Source organism: Mastomys coucha, unplaced genomic scaffold, assembly GCF_008632895.1.
Source record: "Mastomys coucha isolate ucsf_1 unplaced genomic scaffold, UCSF_Mcou_1 pScaffold7, whole genome shotgun sequence".
NCBI lineage: Eukaryota > Metazoa > Chordata > Mammalia > Rodentia > Muridae > Mastomys > Mastomys coucha.
In genome coordinates this window covers 26,198,141-26,219,354 of record NW_022196913.1, presented here as the reverse complement: position 1 = coordinate 26,219,354, position 21,214 = coordinate 26,198,141, and the positions used below count along the sequence as shown (strand labels likewise).

At 42.3% G+C, this 21,214-nt stretch overlaps 2 protein-coding genes, 1 long non-coding RNA gene and 5 other non-coding genes across 8 annotated transcripts in view; 5 read left to right on the top strand and 3 right to left on the bottom strand.

Moving 5' to 3' along the window:
- Positions 1 to 955, bottom strand: part of LOC116082540 (histone H2B type 1) — a 7,803-nt gene extending 6,848 nt beyond the window's left edge. Inside the window, exon 1 of the mRNA XM_031359452.1 lies at positions 571 to 955. Coding sequence (XP_031215312.1) covers positions 571 to 852 — 282 coding nt within the window. The 5' untranslated portion in view covers positions 853 to 955. The remainder of the gene's footprint in view (positions 1 to 570) is intronic.
- A 162-nt stretch (positions 956 to 1,117) lies between these two features.
- On the top strand, positions 1,118 to 1,588 carry LOC116082539 (histone H2A type 1-H). The gene has a single exon (XM_031359451.1). The coding sequence runs from the start codon at positions 1,176 to 1,178 to the stop codon at positions 1,560 to 1,562; it is 387 nt and encodes a 128-aa protein (XP_031215311.1). The 5' UTR covers positions 1,118 to 1,175; the 3' UTR covers positions 1,563 to 1,588.
- Positions 1,589 to 7,403: 5,815 nt separating this feature from the next.
- On the top strand, positions 7,404 to 7,477 carry Trnat-agu. The gene has a single exon. It is a non-coding gene; the product is annotated as a tRNA-Thr (tRNA).
- Positions 7,478 to 8,393: 916 nt separating this feature from the next.
- On the bottom strand, positions 8,394 to 8,467 carry Trnai-aau. The gene has a single exon. It is a non-coding gene; the product is annotated as a tRNA-Ile (tRNA).
- Positions 8,468 to 8,819: 352 nt separating this feature from the next.
- On the top strand, positions 8,820 to 10,949 carry LOC116082549. The gene is made up of 2 exons (XR_004115357.1): positions 8,820 to 9,003; positions 10,745 to 10,949. It is a non-coding gene; the product is annotated as an uncharacterized LOC116082549 (long non-coding RNA).
- A 655-nt stretch (positions 10,950 to 11,604) lies between these two features.
- Trnav-cac lies at positions 11,605 to 11,677 on the bottom strand. The gene has a single exon. It is a non-coding gene; the product is annotated as a tRNA-Val (tRNA).
- Positions 11,678 to 16,968: 5,291 nt separating this feature from the next.
- Trnas-cga lies at positions 16,969 to 17,050 on the top strand. The gene has a single exon. It is a non-coding gene; the product is annotated as a tRNA-Ser (tRNA).
- A 1,207-nt stretch (positions 17,051 to 18,257) lies between these two features.
- On the top strand, positions 18,258 to 18,330 carry Trnar-acg. The gene has a single exon. It is a non-coding gene; the product is annotated as a tRNA-Arg (tRNA).
- The last annotated feature ends 2,884 nt before the right edge of the window (positions 18,331 to 21,214 follow it).

Sequence of the window (21,214 nt, the reverse complement as noted above, 5' to 3'; positions counted from 1 at the left end):
TTCTAACACAAGAACACGACCTTGAAATCCTGATCCTACTTATACATACACCAAGTATTATATGTGTCCCACCAGGCCCAAATTTACGCAGCGATGGGGGGGATTAAGCTCAGAGCTTCAGGTATGCCAAGCACTCTTTCAGCTGAATTTACATCCTCAGTCCTAATCTGACCTTGAATAACTTGGGTCAATACAATATAGCTTCCAGTTAATACTTTTGCTCAAAGCTCGTTGTGGCTTACTCAGGACACATCTGGGCGACCCTGACCGAGACAAGCCATTTTTTGTATTATCGTATTATATTAAACACTACACCTACCACAGGAATCTGTGTTCTTTTAAAAACAAAAAACAAAACAAAACAAAAAAACAAACCTACTAAAACGTAACACATGTTTGCAGCTCTAATGCTGGTAGTTTAGGGGCTCTTAAAAGAGCCTTTGGTGCTAGGTGTTAACTCTGTTGAGAAGTTTACTTAGCGCTAGTGTACTTGGTGACAGCTTTGGTGCCCTCGGACACGGCATGCTTGGCCAGCTCCCCGGGCAGCAACAGGCGCACAGCCGTCTGGATCTCCCGGGACGTGATGGTCGAGCGCTTGTTGTAATGCGCCAGGCGCGACGCCTCGCCCGCGATGCGCTCGAAGATGTCGTTCACGAACGAATTCATGATGCCCATGGCCTTGGACGAGATGCCGGTGTCGGGGTGCACTTGCTTCAGCACCTTGTACACATACACCGAGTAGCTCTCCTTGCGGCTGCGTTTGCGCTTCTTGCCATCCTTCTTCTGCGCCTTGGTGACGGCCTTCTTGGAGCCCTTCTTCGGGGCGGGAGCCGACTTCGCGGGCTCAGGCATGGCGTAGAACCGAGTGAGCAAACAAACCACCCAACAGAAAATCCAAGACCGCGAGTACTCTTTATCTAGAGCTTCCTATGCAAATAAAATGAAGTGCTCTGTGCCTTGGTAGAGGTCATTCCCAGACAAAAGGCTGAGCCTGCATTTACCCAATAAGAATACAGAAATACCAAAACTTCGTTTTCATTGGTTAAATTGAACCCAGAATGCTAACCAATGACGGGTCTCCTTTTTCGCGCTCTGGCTTAACTATAAAATCTGAGCGAGCACGTTGCTCTTTACCTTTGTCTCGTAGCTAGTGTATATTCCAGAAGTCTGAAGCTATGTCTGGACGCGGTAAGCAGGGCGGCAAGGCTCGTGCCAAGGCTAAGACCCGCTCGTCCCGGGCCGGCCTGCAGTTCCCCGTGGGCCGTGTGCACCGGCTGCTCCGCAAGGGCAACTACTCGGAGCGCGTGGGCGCCGGCGCCCCGGTGTACCTGGCGGCCGTGCTGGAGTACCTGACGGCCGAGATCCTGGAGCTGGCGGGCAACGCGGCCCGCGACAACAAGAAGACGCGCATCATCCCGCGCCATCTGCAGCTGGCCATCCGCAACGACGAGGAGCTCAACAAGCTGCTGGGCCGCGTCACCATCGCGCAGGGCGGCGTCCTGCCCAACATCCAGGCCGTGCTGCTGCCCAAGAAGACCGAGAGCCACCACAAGGCTAAGTAAAGCAGGCTTTAGTATCTCTCCCAAAGGCTCTTTTCAGAGCCACTCACAAAGTCTAGAAAGAAGCTGGCGCATGCAAACATAAGGTCCCGTTTTTGAAATGAAATTATTGATTGCCACCACGTGATGAATGAGCTACAGTCCAATGTAGACGTGCTCTGTCCAAGTGGACTTGGGCATACAAGTTTGTCTGCCTAGGCCGGGGATATTGAGACTTAGACGTCTGTTTCCAAATTGGAATAATCTACCTTAGACAGTTGGCAGCTCTAGTTAACCTTCAACAGATAATGAGGTTTTCCTTCCCCCGTCCCCCACTTTCACTGCAGCAGAACATAATGTTTACTAAATTTCATCTATTAGAAGACTTTCTAAGCCGGGCAGTGGTGGTGCACACCTTTAATTACAGCACTTGGGAGGCAGACGCAGGCAGATTTCTGAGTTCGAGGTCAGCCTGGTCTACAGAGTGAGTGCCAGGACAGCCAAGGATACACAGAGAAACCCTGTCTCCGGAGGACAATACAAAAACAAAACTTTCTAAGTCTTAAACTGGTTAAGTCTTGTGTGTAATTGTGCACGTATATGTGTGTGTGCCCGCCTGCCAGCCAGAAGTGAATGATAAAATTTTAAGTTACTTCATATTTTATTTTAATCCCAACAATATTTTCACAAATATTTTTGATCAAACTAGTAGAAACTCAAGGATAGGAGCCTATCTGGTAAAAACGGGGGATAATGTCTTCAGTTTGACCCAAGAATAAAGCTTACAAAGCCAGGTGAATGATCAGCGTAAAGAATACGTGTGCTCTGCAGTTCATTTTAAAAAGAGAGCCTAAATATTAGTGTGTTGAAATAATGAAGATTCCAGGTTCAGTATTAGTGATCTTAGAAGACCACAAAACTGTAAACAGTTGATGTGACCTGGGAGTGGGGGTCACTGAGAAGGACTTGAAGGGATATCTTGTCTTTCCATAACACCAGCCACTTGCCCTGAGAGAAGCTGGGAAAGGAGATCCAACAGCAGCCTGTGAAACAAAGGAAATTCTGCACATTTATGGGCTTGAGGAAAGAGGACTCTGAATTTAGAGAAGTTTCTGAGGATAGCAGGTCAGGGACTGATGGTATTGGAATATAAGGCAATAATTTAGTAAGCAAGTACCACAGTCGTGTGTGTGTGTGTGTGTGTGTGTGTGTGTGTGTGTGTGTGTGTGTGTCTGTGAACTGTAGGACTGGAACATGTTTAGCAGTTTTCGAAAGGCACTGGATAGGACATAAGGTCTACTTGACCGTCCTTCCACAGGGGCAGCTCTCTGCTCTAATGCTCAGTGAGCACCATATGACAGAACAAAGTATGTGCTTGGGTTAGATGGGCCGGGTATGGAAATACATTTTAGTTTGTGAAGAGATAACTGTTACCTAACAGGCTTAAGGTCTCCAAAAAGTCACAACAAATGTGACTGTGTCACTTGCCCCAGGATGGATCTTGTTAGTATTTTACCAATTTTTTTGTTGTTGTTGTTCTAAAAACTTACCTAGCAAGAATGAGGCCCTGGGTGCAATCTCCAGTATTGAAGACAAAAAGAGAAAAACCTATGGTACTGGTTTTCTTTTTAATATAAAAAGAACCTAAGGCATTTATCTATATGACTCAATATCCTAAAAGTTAAAACCTAGACATTCTTTTTTGAAGATAAGGGTTTTTTAGCGTCACAATTAAAAACAAACAAATAAATAAATAAATAAATAAATAAATAAATAAATAAAGTTGTTTTATATGGAGTTACGGCATAAAACCCAGAGACCACTCAGCATGACCAAAGTTCACATTGGTATTCTGTATGAAGCCAAGCCAGCAACTGACTGGAGAAAAACACTTCTCACTCACAGAGCGCCCTGAATGCATAGTCCAGGGATGTTTAAAGTCAACACACACACACATACACACACACACACACACACACACACACACACACACAAAGCTACATCCTGCTTGGCAGTTACAGGGGGAAACAAATAATCGGTTTAGCAAGAGCCAAGAGCATGCAGTTAGCTGGGCATCTGGACCCTGAGTTTGGGTGCTTTCCTAAGGAAGAGGGAAGAGAGCAATGATGGCATCCTGTCCCCTGAGGCAGGATGGAGAACCTTTTACCCAGCCACAATAGCATCAAAGGGACAACTAAGAGAAAGAAAAAATGAATTTCATCATCACAAAGCCAAGGATCTGATGTTCAGGTCATTGTTGACAAAGACAGCAGAGTAGTAGCAAGCACACAATGTAACCAAATCTGAAATCCACCAGACAAGAACATGCAAACTCCTCTCCTGTGCCTCCTCATGGAAAAAATGTGTCCGCCTTACAAAGAACATAGACAAGCAGTAAGAAAACTTCATGTGTAGGATGCACCAGTTGAAGTACAGCCTTATTACAGTGAACTCCAAATGTCTAGAAGTTGTTCTTATTTTGGTTTTGTACCACAGTTAAGAGCCAAGATTTTAAGCTCTACTAAAAACAAAACAAACAAGCAAACAAAAAGATTTTATCAATTTATGCTCATTAAAAAAAAACTAGTAGTGATGTATTATTTTAAAATATACAGTTAATATGTTTGGAGTTATTTAAAGTTTACATTGAGAAAAATGTATGTATTTTCAGTATTGCTGTAGATAAGCATCTACATAAGACTGTTCAATTGATTGTTGTTTTCTATCAAACAACTTTTATAATACTTATTTTCATTGTTACAATATTTTATAAATCTTAAAGAATATGACAAAATAAAAAAAGGTATGGCAGGTATTGAAGGGGGGCTCTCTGGGAGGAGTTGGGGTACAAAAGGGAAAGAAGAGTGTCATATAATTCCATTTTCTTAAAATACGTTTGTAAATGTTAACAAATTCAGATTATTTGAAATTATGTATCTTTTCTCATCATAATGCAATAAAACTTAAATCAATTTTTAAAAAAAGCGATAGTTTGAATAGGAATGGCCCCCTTAGACTTGTGGTTTTAACCGCTTGGCCCATGGGGAGTGGCACTGTTAGGAGGTGTGGCCTTGTTGGAGGAAGTGTGTCTCTGGGGACGGGCTTTGAGGTCTCCTTTGCTCAAAGTAGGACGAATATGGCATGTTCTTCTGCTCCCTTCGGATCAAGATGCAGAACTCTCAGCTCTTTCTCCAGCACCAGGTCTGCCTGCATGCTGCCATGCTTCCTGCCATGATGATAACGGACTAAACTTCTGAAATGTAAGCCAGCCCCAATTAAATGTTTTCCTTTATAAGAGTTGCCATGGTCATAGTATCTCTTCACAACAATAAAACCCTAAGACATAAGCCAATTGACTAGGAGCATGATTCAGCTGACAGACTGCTTGCCTTGCATGCAGGAGACCTTGTGCATCTAGTCCCCAGCACTACAAAAAAGAAATCCAACTCTAGTGTCTAACATATAAGTAGATGACCAAAATCCTTTTAAATATAATATATATATTTACATTATATATATTACATTATATACATTAAATATAATATATATTTTATATATATATGGTTTTTAGTGAGCTTTTTCCGTCTATGCACTATTTGTCACTATACACATTATACATCGCTCTAAACATTTCAAAGTAGATAGCTGAATTTAAGAGATGACAGGAATGAACAGTACAGAGACCTGGTGGGGAATATAAACTGTTGAAAAACAAACTGGGTAAGTTAGCCAACCTATTTCTAATATCACAGTAAGATACCTGCACAGGACCATAGAGGGAGCTGGGAAACAATGGAAACAAGCTTTGGCTTCACTCCTGGGACAGACGGCGAGCAGGGCATGGCGAGCACCCACAGCGGGGAGGGGGAGGGGTTATGACGCTGTTAGAAATGATTTAGGTGTACACAAGGGAATGCCAGTGGTTCTTAATATTAAAAAAAACAACAAAAAAATCACCTATACTCTGGGTGCACATGTTAATCCCAGCACTCAAGAAGCAGAGGCAAGCGGATCTCTGTGAGTTCCAGGACAGCCTGGTCTACAAATCAACTTCCAAGACAGCCAGTAACTGTTACACAGAGAAACCCTGTCTTGAAAATAAAAAGAAGGGAGGGAGGGAGGAAGAGAGAGAGGGAGGGAGGGAGGGAAGAAGGGAGGAAGGAAGGAAGGGAGAGAGGGAGAGAGGGAGGAAGGAAGGAAGGAAGGAAGGAAGGAAGGGAGAGAGGGAAGGAGGGAGGGAGAAAGGGAGGGAGAGAGGGAGGGAGGGAGAGAGGGAGGAAGGGGAGGAAAGGAAGAAAGAAAGGAGAAGAGAAATAACAGCAGGATGTGGGGACAAAGGGGACGCCATCCGCCTGGTCATAGGAAGGGACGCATTGATGCTAAGACTGGACTTCTGTGCTAAGCTGCCTTGCCTTTCTACAGGCATCAAATAGACATCCATGTCAGCTGACAGCCTGCAATGAGAAGTCTGTGTTTGCTCTGATGCCCCATCACCATTTCCCAGTTAGACACTCTGATGGAATTCTGAAGGGGCCGTCACATTGCACCCCACGTCTCTATTTTTCCATATCCTCCATTTAGTTTATAATCCGGACGACAGAGAATCAGTCTGTTTTACCATCATGGGTGCGAACGACAGAGAATTAGTCTGATGGATGCAAAGCACCAAACAAGGCTGTGGGAGGTGCACAGAGCTTCTGGCATCAGCACAAAGACCTTTGGGCAAGGCTAGGGTATCTTTGAAAGACTGCGGTGCATCTGGAGGACCGGAGAGGTATCCGAACAGAGCAAGTGGGAAACACTGCTGGAATCGCCTACAAAAGTCCTCATCGGATAGCGGGTCAAAGTGGCCCACACCTTAAGTCCTAGATCTCTGAATCAGAGGTCAGCCTGGCTAACAGGCTAGTCAAGGCTACACACAAGACCCTATCTCAAAGAAGAAAAAAGGAAAGAAAGAAAGAAAGAAAGAGAGAGAGAGAGAGAGAGAGAGAGAGAGGAAGGAAGGAAGGAAGGAAGGAAGGAAGAAGGAAGGAAGGAAGAAGGAAAGAAAGAAAGACAAGCATGCGAGCGGAGGGAATGGAACGATGAGTTTTCTCAGGTACAGTAAGTTGGCAGACTAGCAGAAGATCATTTCTCGTATCTCCTGTTTGTTTAAGAGCTTTTGCTTTATTTGCTATTGTTTGGTTGGGCCAAACCAAAAAAAAAAAAAAAGCTGGTAGTTATGGTAGTTAGCTTTTTAAAACTTGCCTTTTAATCTCATAGTTAAATACAGACTCTATAGTGAAATACATTTTTGTTGTTTTGTTCATTGTTTTATCTCTGATACCTGGAAAAGACAAACTGAAGGCCAATGAAGAACAACTTTCCTGAACAAAAGAAAATAAAGAAATTGTTAAAAGGTACTGAATATCCAATCTTTCCCCTAGAGGGCACAAATAACCATGAAATAAAATTTTCAGACATTTCGATTTGAAATCAATATTTAAAAAAATATTTCTTTCTCTTGTTCCTGCCTTCTTGCTCCCATTCTCTCACCATTCCCTTCCCACTCTCTCTACACGTGCTCATAGCCTCTCTCTCTCTCTCTCTCTCTCTCTCTCTCTCTCTCTCTCTCTCTCTCTCTCTCTCTCTCTCTCTCTCCATCTACTACCCTCTTGACTCCCCTCCCTATGCTAAACTCTAGTCTATACAAAAAAAAAAGAAACAAAGAAAACAATATTTTTTAATTGCTAGAGTTTATATTTTTCTATGAAATTGGAAACAATACATGTATTTTCTTCGGAGCAAAGTCAGGTAAACACGGGAAAATGCTGTATTTCGCATAAGCCTTATATATACGATAGAATCAAGCAGGATCTCAAGAGAGGCCTTGTGGCTTAGCTGGTCAAAGCGCCTGTCTAGTAAACAGGAGATCCTGGGTTCGAATCCCAGCAGGGCCTCTGGTTGTTGTGTTTTCGTACTTTGAATAATTCACCTTCTCTAAATGTGCTGAGAGTGCTTCTGCACACGTACAGATGACCGCACTCTCTACTGAACTGCTCTCCTCTTAGAGAATCTCGGTATTGAGCTCAGCTGACGATTGAGAAGCTCCTAAAGGGCAAATGTCTTATGAACCTTTGAAAGGTTGAGTACATGCACTGTAGGAGAATTATCTTGTAGCAAAGTGGTATTTCAAGTTCTGTCATGGAAATTCAGGCTGCAATCCCTTAGCCTGTGCCAGCAAACATTTTCAGTCAAATGATGACGTTGACTACCAACGCCAAATAAAGAATTAATAAGCCATGCCGTTTGGTTTGGAGTAGGATCCATTTCTTACTTTTGATAGCAAGGAAAGAGCTATGCTGAAACTTATACCCTGACCATTCTGTGTTTTAAGAATCCTGAGGAATCCGGGTTGTCTTTATTATTTTGTGTGCCACAGAAAAACTAGGTCTCTTAGCGTCATCCTTCTTTCTGGATCCTGATCTCCCTGGGGTCACTCCCCAGAGCTGAGGACCATGAACTTCCATCCACACTGAGCTTATTGTCTTCATTCTTATGAAATCACATCAAATCTTTCTTGTTTGAAAATATAAATAAATGCAACCATATTAAGTGGTTCTTGTCTACAATTTTGTTTTTGAGGTTCCCTCAGAGGCTTGGTCACTTATTACGCCTGTAACTACCTCCAAGCCTAACCAAAAGAGTCCCTATGTGTGAGTATTCTGGGCTGGATTTTAGGATACGGGGAGGGATAGTTCTGATTTGGCTGAAAACAACAGCAAAAAGAAGTGACATAGTCACTAAATGGAAAAAAATACTTCCAGTAACAGCTAAAAGACGAAGTTACTAAATGGAAGAAAACAGAGGTCTTCCTGGCCCGTACGGGGATCGAACCCGCGACCTTGGCGTTATTAGCACCACGCTCTAACCAACTGAGCTAACCGGCCAGCTCGAGGGAAGGGGCCCGTGTTATGTATACTTAGTGGTACGTCACTACTGTCTACCATATTTAATATGGGAATCTTTTCATTGCTGTTATTTTAAAAGCATAAAACAATGAAAAGGACAAGCAACCACCCTTGGCTCCTGCATGAACACAACTCTGCTTCTCCGCGGAAAATGGAATTTCTCAAACTGCGAATCCTACTCTGGAAAACCTCCGAGAGCTTGCGTGTCAGAGCCCGGGGGTCGCTCGCTTCCCCGCCCGACGCCCGCGCTGCACCCTTCCCCTTCACGGTTGCTCCCAGAACTTAGACTCAGAAGGCAGAAAACAGCCGGTAGCCGCAGTACCTCGTGAGGACGCACGGGGGCGCCCAAGCAACGTGATATTTGTTTTGGCCACAGCCCGTACGCAAATCCGTAGCTCTCCAAGATAGCCAACAACCCGGGTCACCGGCGATGGAATCTCGGTTTTGACATCGTCTGCCTTCCGTAGAAGCTTGAGAAAAGGCCCAACGCCTGCCTCAGATTCCCGGTGACTTTGGTGAGAGACACTTCTCAGACGGGTTCTGCGACTTTACTGTCAGATGGTACTCATTTTCCAAACTGTGTGAATATAAATTTCCCAATGTTATACTTTACTACTCAGAGGAATAAAGGTATTTTAATTATATTAACTGGAGATGCTAAGCGACTGCTGCTTACGCACCCACTTCCCAAATGAAATGTGTTTTCATTTGTTTGGTTGGGTAGTTTGGAGGTTTTGTTGTTGGAGTTTGAGGAATTTTGTTTGCTTTAAATTTTTAGCTTTCTTTCTTTTTTTTTTTTTTTTTTTTTTTTTTTTTTTTTTTTAAGTCTCCTGTGTCCTAGGCTGGTCTTGCTTGATCTGGCAATGTGGCCAAAGAATACCTTGAACTTCTGATCTTGCTTCATGGTTATCACAGATGCGGTTGACACAGCTACTCTGTGTATTTTTAAGGAGCTGGATTATTTAAAATAATAGTGATTTGGTTAGAGTTTTCCAGAAAAACAGAACAATGAAATGTGCACATACCCAGAAAGACTTTTGTTTTAAGGAACTGGCTCACATGGTTGTGAAAGTTGGCAAAGATTCTTTGGTCACACTGTAACCAAACTCCTGGAACTTCTTCTTGGCCCGTTTGTGTATTTCCTTGTAAAATTCATTTCCAGTAAGGAAATCTACAAAGTCAGTTCATCAAGAGAAAATGTGGACGTCCTAAAATTGATTTTCTCAATATTGTATAGAGTTCTTTATCTCCCACTCTCCCCTGCACAATTTTGTCTCTCCCTGGCTTGTCACCCATACTTTGTCCATCAGCCCCATTAACCTGCTACTGCTTCTAACTACATCCCCACTGGCCTACGCTCTATGTGGGTCAGAGCTCAATCTCCCTCAGATCAAGGCACTTTTTCAATGACCCTTCTACTATAATGATGGTCCTGAATAGTCTTTGTCACCATGGTTTTAACACTGTCACTCAATAGTATTTTAACAAGATTTATCAAATCCAAATTCTGATGAAGGGCGCTGGCAGGCTGTAGACTCAACCAATGGTTTCATTTCAGTGCAAAGAAAGTTGTTGAAAGGACCCAGTTGCCCGGATCCCCCTCAAGGATCTTCACATCTGCTGTTGCCTATGGGATGGATGCCCAGGCACATACTCTTTACTAAAGGTCCACCGATTTAAATGTGCCCCATCCAAAAACCACACAAGCAGAAGCGTCTGATCTGATGTCTAAGTGTCTGAACACCACAGTGCCGTCAAGATGATCCACAAAGGTAGCGAGCACAGCGGCTTCAGGGTTTCCTTCGGCAGACGCATTTTAGACAAGGTCACGACACGTAGGATATGAGTCTTGTAGGAGCTCGTGTAGTTTCATTACACCAGTGGAAACCATGAGTCAAGGTGATAAAGGCTCGGAAGGGCGGACCTGATTGTGCTTATCGTGGGGCTGAGGATGCATCTCCCAAGGTAGATGTCTCCCTAACGTGGGCAAGGCTATGGTTTCCCACCACCTAAAATAAAGGAAAATTGTCTTAATGCCTCAAGGCAACTTGAGGGAAATAATTATGTGAAAAGAAAACAGCTGGTAAAAAAAAATGTTTTTACTCTATCATGAGACAAATGTCAGTATTTCTTGTATTAAATACAATAATCAGGTTAACTGTTCTGTTGTCTGTTAGCATTTTTTAAATCAAGCACTGTGTATCTTAAGAATAATATAATCTACAAATTTTTAATAAAATCAAAATGATTTCTTAGCAGGTCATGGTGATTCACGCCTTGAATTCCAGCACTCAGAAGGCTGAAGCAGAGAATTTCTTTGTATTTGAGGATGGACTGGGCTACACAGAAAGTTCCAGGTGATCCCAAGCTATAGAGCAAAATATCTCTTTGAAAGGAAGAAAGAGGGAAAGAAAGGAAAAAAGAAAGAAAGAAAGAGGAAATAAAAGATCCTGGAATATGACGATTTACATCTTTAATCCCAATATTCCGGAGGCAGAGGCAATTAGATGTCTGTGAGTACCAAGCCAGCTGCATAGTGAGTTCTAGGTCATCCAAGGCTACATAGTGAGACTCTGCCTAAAAATTAATTCATTAATTAATTCTTAATCAGAAGAAGACAGAAATATTGAAATTTTCTATATCTTCCTATGTTCAATTAGTTCTATATTAATTACTACACCACTTTTATACTACTAGTCTTGTTTGGGTTAAAACACAGCATTTATGTAACTGATTACCAAATAGAATAATTTCAAATAAATGACTTTTTTTTAACGTTAAAAAACTAGTTTCTGTTAAGATTCTGTAATTTGTATTTGGTGCTGTGTGGTTGTGTTACTTGGGGCCTGGTATTCCGCCCCACCTTCACTCCAAAACCACTGGTCCACCTCCCAGCTCCCACACGCTGACTTGGCCGGCCCGTAAAGCTTCTACTTCGCACCTTGGTCCAGGTGCAAAACGATGGACCCAGACTGTTCTTCAACTGTAGAGGGTACCGTGCTGAACCAGATGGAGAGCAGGTCTCAGAGCACTCGGCCATTGAGGAATGTATTGTCATGATCTAAACAAAATTTGATTCAGGAAGAGAGAAGAACTAAAAACAAAGACAAGTAGGTTGTTTCCGCCCGGTTTCGAACCGGGGACCTTTCGCGTGTGAGGCGAACGTGATAACCACTACACTACGGAAACGACACATTAAATCCTTGCCTGGTAGTCACACCCATGTATAATTGAGAAAGTTTCCTGCTATGGTAGGTTTGGGTTTTCGTTATGGGCCAGTTGAAAAATGTTTACCTGTAATAGGCAGTAGGATTCTCTCCCTCTTCTTTGTTTATAAATAATAACCAAGCAAAGGCTCTATCCAACTACCCAGGTCTTCAAACTCCGAGCGTGCAAGCAAAGCTAAGGTCACATTCTGCAAAGAGGATTGATTTGCAGACTTCGCACGCTGTCGACATAGCTAACTTCCGCACGTTCAACGCTCCTGAAGGCTCATTCTTGGTGACAAAATCGAATCTGAAATGCACACTCTGAGCCCAGGAGAGGGTCAGAGGCCCTCTGTACTGCTTGCAACTATAAGCATATTTCCTTTGCAGGCAATCAACCCGACACACTCACTTGTGCCAGTTTTCTGTGAAATTCGGAGACACAAACGAAACCTTGAAAGAATGCCGCCATCTACAACAAAATTTAGATACAGAAAGGCGTGGACTTTGCCCTCAAAGAAAGATGTGTCTTTTTATGAGGCCTTTGTAAAATCACGATAGTGTCATGTTTCTGTTTTATTATTCAAAGCAAAGGACTTAAGACTACAGAAAATAATCTGTACAAGCCTTGATTAAGTGCCCACCCCATCCCAGTTTATTGTCATCTGATCATATATTCTCATCCAAATAATTAGCCTGTCTTTATCAAACCTAATTTGGGATGGCCAATCCTTAAAGTCTTCCTTCCTTCCTTCCTTCCTTCCTTCCTTCCTCCCTCCCTCTCTTCCTTCCTTCCTTCCGCACTTGTTTTGGTAATGGTACTGCACTTGTGCTCCCCTATCCAAGACCATATCAATCTTGGTGGGATTTTTTTGTTGTTGTTTTTAGGGTTTTTGTTTGATTGGTTGGTTTTTGGTTTTTCAAGACAACATTTCTCTGTACATCCCTGACTGCCCCCTTACCTCACACTATAGACCAGGCAGGCCTTGAACTCAGAAATCTGCCTGCCTCTGTCTCCCAAGTGCTGGGATCAAAGGCGTGCACCACCACTGCCTGATTTAAATTTTGTTTTAAAACTACTAATAAAATGTCTCTTGTCTATCTGTTCTCTCTTTTACAAGCCTGAGTCATAAGTCTTCTAGTGGTGAGAGAGCAAAGACATTTCTGTTCCCCCACAAGGCATGGAGATAGTTGGTAAAACAGGGAACTTTAGTAGATGAGAGACACTTGTATGGGTTGAGGTATTGATGAAGTTTAGGACTTTTATCTGTAATAAAGTAAGATTGCAAAGTGGGAACTATGACCTTCTTGAGCCACATTTTCTGAAATGATTCTCTGGTTCCAGCTTTTGACTCCTAGTGATAGCTGGTAGCAGCTAGAGCTGGCCATTGAGGCTCTCCTGATAGTCCTCAGGATATGTCACTGACCCTTGACGGTAAAGTCAAAGTGTGTCCTTTGAGGAGATATGATATATACCAGAACAATTGTGCCATTTTAGTTATCATACATACATATACACATGCATACATATATACAAAAATACATATATACATATATATATATACATGCTTACATATATACATACATATGTATGTACATACATATACATAGGCTTACATTGTAGCCCAGACTGGTCTAGAACTTGTGCCAATCCTCTTCCTCTTCTCTCAGCCCCCTAGCTACTGAGATTCAAGCCACCATGCCAGGCTAAAATTGTCAGTGCGTGCTAATGGAAATCTGACAAATCTGAAAGAGAATGAACTTTAAGGATCAATGGAGAAGGGTTATGAACATTGCATGGGGTCAAACTCAGCTGATTCAGAGCTACAGCTCTAGGGGAATGGGAATGGTTCTAAGATTCCTGGTTGACTAATGCCTGAGCCTGCTGGGAGCCAGCCCCAACGGGGTGTTTCTTCTTCCGTGTCGGTTCTTCTCTCTGAGGCAGAGGAGGGAGAAGTGCGTAGGTGGGGGTAAGACACAGTCTTATGATTTCTAGGGTGAGACATAGTCTTACGATTTCTGGGGTAAGACTTAATCTTACGAGGTATTTAGGGTGAGGTATTTAGGGTTACAAAACGTTTACTTAGATTCTAAGTCTTAGTTACTATGCTATTGTAGCTGACCTGCCTTCTGTGATCCTCTGAGGCCAGGAACTGCAGTTTCTGGGATTTGGCACCTCTTCCTCAAGCCACAAAGGATTAAGTAAATAGCCTTTGTTCTAATTCTACTCTATCTAACTCTCTCTATCTAACTCTCTTTCATCTCTTTGTCCCCAGTACTTATACATGTTTCAGAATACATGATCACATTACAAAGTTCATCACAAGTGCACAAAATATCAAATCATAAATTGAAGTAGAAGTTTACAACAGCGAATGCTTACATACATATCCATTAGGAGTAATTATCTAGCTAAACATCCATCACCTGTCTCAGCCCCACAGGTTCACTGAAAGTTTAAAGTCATAAGTAAAGTTTTGTATAGATTAACCCAGTCAATATTTTAATCTTCTGTCCTAGCACCTATAATAAATTGTTAGTCCCCCTTTTATGACCTTTGATTGTTTTACAACCTCTTGGAATGTGCTCTGAGTAAGAGAAAGTCAGATTACCATCTAAGAGCAATTAACTGCTGACACTGGCAGAGTTCTCAGTTGCAGTTTTGACTATCAGAAAAAAAGGACCTAATAACAGTCCCATTATAAAAAGAGCTTAATAAACACAGATATAGCCGGGTGGTGGTGGCACATGCCTTTAATCCCAGTTCTTGGGAGGCAGAGTTAGGTGGATTTCTGAGTTCAAGGCCAGCCTGGTCTACAGAGTGAGTTCCAGGACATCCAGAGCTACACAGAGAAACCCTGTCTCAAAAAAACTTTAAAAAAAAAATAACACAGATATAATTTTAGGAATTCTTATAGGTTCATCATTAAGACTTAAGTCATCTATTTGTCTATGTAGCATCACTACAAGACAGTACATCTTCATGGATCTGCAGAGATCTGCTCCAAAGGAGTGTGCTGCTAGTTAGTGATTGTTATATATGTTTAATAATAACAGGAAAAGCATATTAATAGCAGGAATCTTTCCTAAAATGAGTCCCTCACAGCCTCACTTAATGAGAGCGCACCTGTCACAGATTATTTAATAGTCCAAAGCAGGCACTTCAGGATGATCACCTGCTAGTTATTAGCTTGTCCTTTTGTGGCTCCTGACATGAGCCACAGTTAGATCAACTCAACATAATGAGTTGAAACATCTCTGTAGAGCAAAATACTTACAGGTTGAGGAGTTTTAAAGGCTAAAATGAGATTTATATCAGATCTAGGACCTTCCTGAGATTGGTGTGCTTCACCAGAGGACCTTTCATCATTTGTTGTGAGAAATACTCACGCATACAGCTCCGGTGCCCTCGTGTGCTCTACTGGGACTTTTCCTTTTGTACTAGACTTCACAGTGAATCCTGCAACCACTGAGACAAGTGAAGTCAGAGTGATAGGACCAAATGTGAGCGCTAGATTACCAAAGACATGCTGAGTCCTCTTAGGCTGATTGTGTCTTCCTGAAGAGTCATTCCTCTGAAGCCCACATTCATTCCAGTGTGAAGACATTGAGAGGTGGAAGTTTCAGATGGTAATTAAAGTTAAATGACGTCTCAAAGTGGGGCTGTAATGCAGTGCAGCTCGTGTCCTTAGGAGACCAAGTAAAAGACATCAGGGACCTCCCTCCGTGCACACACAGAGGAGCATAGGAAGAAAGCAGGAAAAGATGCCTCACCAACACCTAACCCTGGCAATGCTTTGGTTTTGGACTTCTAGCCTCCAGAACTCTGGGAAAATATATGTTGCTATGCAACCCTTCTAGTTTGTGACATCCTGCTAGACATTGCAAGCTGATTATACTATAATAGCCAATAACTCCTCCCAGCGAGAATTCACCCCCAAGAACTCAGAGCTCAATAAAGGAGAAATTCTTTAATAGTGATAGCATGCAACAGATCCTAATTAATGCTCAAAGGGGCACTGGCCTCAAGTAGAAAGTTGTCACAGTTTACACAGGGTGTATTTTACCATTTTAGTCTCATGAATCTTCAAAGCCATTGAAGGAACCATCTTGTCTCAACTGTTCCTTAATTATGTATTCTTGAGATTTCTTTTTTCCAGACAGTTTCTCTGCATATACCACTCGCTGTCCTAGAACACTCTATGTAGACCAGGTTGTCCTCAAACTCAGAGATCTGCTTACCATGGCCTCCCGGGTGCTGGGATTAAAGGTGTTTGCCATCATGCCCAGCTCTTGGAGTGATATTTTATAAAAATATATGTTTGATCTCCTGTGTAAATAATACATGTATATACTCCTATGGTAGTACTCAAAACACTTTGATCTCAACTTTGATTTCATATTAAAGATAGATGTGCACAAACCCATCTCATATTCTCATTTTCTCTTTTCTGTTTTTGAGACAGGGTCTCATGTAGCCCATGTGGGCCTCTAACTTACTATATAAGGAGGATTGCCTAAAATTTATGCTTTTCCTGCCTCTACCTCTCAAGTTTTAGGATTACAGGTGTGTAACTACAGCCAACTCTTAAATATTTAGATGTGTGTGTGTGTGTGTGTGTGTGTGTGTGTGTGGCCAAAAAAGTACCAGGTTAAACTATTCTAAATCATTTAACACTAACAGAATTATTTTTAAAAACACATATTGCTTATGTTTTTCCCAATCCTGCATATTCAGAAGAGAATGAAGTTGACTCACGTGTGCAAACATATCTTGCACATGTGTAGAAATACTGCCTCAGAGGCACATAAATTTTGAGCATGGATAGAACTTAACAACTTGTCTCCCTTGGGAGCAGTGCTTCTCGAGTTGTGTGGAGAAAGCGATCTTTAAGATTGTAAATGCATATACAACTAACTCAAACTCTAGTCCCTGCCACATCTATGAAGAAAAGCTTGGTAACCTATGAAAACCGCAAGTGGGAAAGAAAAGACCAAGACGAGAGATTCCGGTATGCTGGAATATTGTTTTCCCTTTTAAAAGCCTACAGGGTCAGCTTGAGTAAGACTTGGGGAAGAGGTCTGATTAGGGTTTGATGAAATGATTGCCTTTTGTGTATTTCTGAAAAGGAAACGTCCGAGTAGATGCGAGTGTCTGGTGTTGATGGGATTATAGTGTCCAGTGCCTTCAAAGTATGTATTTTGTCTTCAAAGAACCTTTTTTAATTATTTGTTTAATATATAAATGACGTAACAGAAGTCAAAAGCGGGTTAGCTGTGATGGCCGAGTGGTTAAGGCGTTGGACTCGAAATCCAATGGGTTATTCCCGCGCAGGTTCAAATCCTGCTCACAGCGTATGAGAGTTTCAGACACAATTTTTCACCACAGCTGTCTGTGGAAGTCTAACCACTTTGTCAAGCGAAAAGGAGTATGTTTTATTCCTGTGCTCACTTTTTTTTTTTTTTTTTTAACTTTCCGTGCTTACATTAGAAAAGCCACTGATCGCCTTTAATCCCAGCACTTGGAAGTCAGAAGCAGGAGACCTGCCTAGTCTACGAAGCGAGTTCCCACACAGCCAGGAGAACATCGAGAAATTCTCGAAAAACAAAATAAAACAAAGACGAAAGAAAAGAAAAACAGAGGAGAGAGGAGGGGAGAGGAAGGGAGGGGAGGGGAGGGGGGAGGGGAGGAGGGGAGGAAGGGGAAATGGTTAGTTTAAACAGTTACAGTTCTGTGGTATTTTAAAAAAGAAACAAAAATTCCAAAACCAAAGACAAAAAAAAAAAAAAAAAAAAAAAAAAAAAAAAAAGCTGATGGGAACCAAAACGGAGTAGAATTACAGAGCTCATCTGATATGCTAGGCAGGTGGAAATGAGTTCAAGGGACGATACACAGAGCAGTTTGGACGCTACACCGTAGCGTTCAGCTTACAGGCTGGCCCCGAGCTGCGCCAGAAAACGTTTGTGTCTTCTTACAAGTACATGTTTAAGTGTTTCCGCTCACACTGAACACTTAAGTAGTGTTCAGCCAAACTTTCTTTTATATTTTAAAGACAGCTCTCTGAGTAAATCCGGAATGCTGGGATCTAAAGGCTTGCCACCACGTCTGGTTCAGCTTTATTTTCAACTGCACTCTGGACTTCCGAATTGCTGCATGAATTCAGACTGTAAAACGTAAAATTCTTAACTTTGTGATGCACACCTATAATTCCAGAACTCCAGGAGGTTGAGGCAGAAGAACTGCCAGTCAGGGCTACAAAATGATTGTTTCTAAACATAAAAAGTAAAAGGAGGAGATGGGGAAAGAAGGAAGAAGAGGAAAAAGTGGATCTTTGTTTTACTTTTTTATTCTGTCAACCGGCTGGCGGTAGGGGTTGTTTAACGTCAGAGGAACCAACTGCGTGTGTTAATAATGGAGATTGCAAAGATGAAAAGACAAGCTTCTGTAACACAAGTGGTGTAAATTGTGCAAATCAAACATTTATTGAATTTACCTGAGACTAAGACTATAATTTAAAGCTACAGCTAATAATAAGTAGAGTAGACCTCCCCCTCCCCATGGCGGGCCAGTGGCGCAATGGATAACGCGTCTGACTACGGATCAGAAGATTCTAGGTTCGACTCCTGGCTGGCTCGGCCGCATCTCTTTTTAATAGAAACAGAGAAACTTCTGTTCATATATTCAGATCGTAAAAGAAACAGATTAAGTCTTGAAAACTCCTGATCTGGCTCTTACTATATCTTTGTCTTGGTTTACATTACCGAACAACATACTAACCAAACAGAAAAGGACTCTATTTATAGTCTGGAAACATCAATAAATAGGGGAACCTGAAAAGCACCGTGTTGAGGAAAAGAAGTCAATACAGAAGGTACATACTGCATGTTGATATTGAAATGAATTGTCCAGATCACCAAACCTCGAGTTAGGATGTATCGCTGTTTGATGGAGAAAGAGAACTTTGAAGTCAGGAAACGACGGTGTTGTAAAACAGGTACACGAATAACCACTAAATTGAACAGTTTAAAAGGCTGAACTTTATTTTGAAACTCATAGTAGCAGAGGAAAAAAAACTAAAAATTGATAAATATTTTATTGGCAGGTGGGTCTATCTACATTCTAAAGTTTTCCAGGATCTGAGGTTTGTGACATGGAGAAAGGAAGAGGTCGTCAAGGCGAAACCCGGAAAGAACACAGATTAAATTAAATTAAAATTAAATTACGATCCTCACCCTATTCTCCATATCTCATCCATATGGGATAGTTTGAGTTTCAAGCCGAGCTGGGATTAAAAGAATGACGTCACGCCGCGCCCAGACTGCGTCTGCTCTACTCTGCGCTCAATTGAGATAGACAGCATGAAAGGAGTGAAAGGACTTGGAGCACCTTGGATTTTCTCGTCTTTCTCGTGGAGAACCACCACTAACCCAAAGATTCCACGGCGAGTGTAGTTTGTGCGTGGCTATTCTGGTCTCCTCAAGGTGCTTAAGCTATTTCGGGGTGGCTCGCTCATCGCCTCCCCCTCCATGTCCGTTTTCTTCGGGCTAAGGTGCCTGCAAGCCCAGCAAAATGACCGGGCCGATTGAACTTGAAACGGAGAATTTTCCTGTGTCTCGTTATTCACTGCACGTACACGCAGCGTTGTGTTGAAACCTGGAGTATCCGCCTAACTTAAAGAGTGCAGATAATTGAGTGCTGCATAATTAATTTCTTGAACCATGTATGAGCTGAAGTATCCTAGTAACCAATATACTCTGAAATCTAAGGAAATGTATCTAGGCAGAAATGGGACCTGATCAGGCCCATGAACATCTGATTTCACTCACGCTCGGAAAATGAAGATGAGCTCCCAGAAGAGAGGACAGGACAGCTTCCCAGGGAGATACGACTGTGTATTTTATGATTATAACGACTTGCTGACTCTAAGTGAAGGGCTCTCTCTAACAGGCCGGAGCATCGCAAACATGGTGCTAGTAGGTTTTGCGCTTTCCCTCCCCCTCCTTCTCCCTTGCTAAACCGTTAGATTACATTCCTAAAGCTAGCCCCCAACGTCTATTTCTTTCTTTGGCTACTGACGTATTCCTGAAACTAAATACCAAGATCCAACAATCAAAATTCATTATTTGGCTTGACACTGACTAACGTGTCCAACTAGGACTTAGCAACTCATCCTAGCACAGACTTTCTTTTTCTCCTTAAAAACCACTCTGGCAGAAATATCTGGTTCAGTGGCAGCTGCTTTCCTACCCGCACTGTCCCTCCGGAGCAGTAAATTTCCTTTGTGTTGAGAATTTACTGTCTGGGTGTGTTCTGTACCAACTCCGAGCCCTACACACACACACACACACACACACACACACACACACACACACACGATGTGGAGCAGTGAGAAATTATAGAGTTCATAGTATCACCTACTCAGAGAAAATTATCACATTCTTCCTGAAAATAGAAAAAGAAGAAAAACCTCTCTGACATAGATTAACACTACTCTTAAAAAACTTGATGAATTGGGCCCTCTATGAATGGCAAACAGGCATTTTTTTTTTAAAGATTTATTTATTTTACATATGTGACTTAGACACACCAGAAGAGAGCATCAGATCCCTGTACAGAGGGTTGTGAGCCACCATGTGGTTGCTGGGAATTGAACTCAGGACCTCTGGAAGAGCAGTCAGAGTTTTTAACAACTGAGCCATCTCTCCAGCCCATGTTTTATAATTAGAAGAGGTGTTTGAAAAGCATGTTATCTGATGACTGAGGAGTACTGGAAAATATATAAAGAGCTCTCAAAGCTCAGTAACAGGAATACCACCTTGCAGGGTGCCATGACACCAGGCTGTAATTCCAGCATTTGAGAATCAAGGGAAGAGGATCTGGAGTTTACAATCACCCCAGGACTTGTCTCAAAAAGTAAAAATAAAAATGAGCAAATATTTTAGCAGACTCACAAGTAGCATACAAATACTAAATAAACACAAGAAAGGACGCTTAAATCTTTATAATTACACATTAAAGTCACTGAAATGCCTGGATGTTTACAGTAGCTTAAAATAGCAACAACGGTCAGTGAAGATGTGGAGGAATGTAAACACTCACTCACTGCTGGTGTGTGGCTTTCAGAAACAACTAAGCCTGCAGTGCAAAGGTGGTAACGGGACATTAAAAACACATCCCATTGTGGAGAAGGACAGGCGCAGATCTGAAAAACAACAGGAGCCAAATAGCCACCAGCTACGGCCCCCAGGTCCAAAGCCAGTATCATTACTCACAGAGATTCTCCAAGTACATTTTCCTCTTCTCAAACAGTAATCAGATCAAGAACATTTGGTCCCCCTTCCCTCCCCTTTCCCCCCCCCACCCTCCCCCCACCCTTTCTGCATAGCCCTGGCTGTCCTGGAAATCACTCTGTAGACCAGGCTGGCCTCGAACTCAGAAATCCCCCTGCCTTTGCCTCTCAAGTGCTGGGATTAAAGGTGTGGGCCACCACCGCCCTGCTCGCTCCCTTTTTTTTTTTTT

What these genes read in the sequence shown, in the direction of transcription:
- LOC116082539 (XM_031359451.1), top strand. Translation starts at nt 1,176, where the DNA reads ATGTCTGGACGCGGTAAGCAGGGCGGCAAGGCTCGTGCCAAGGCTAAG.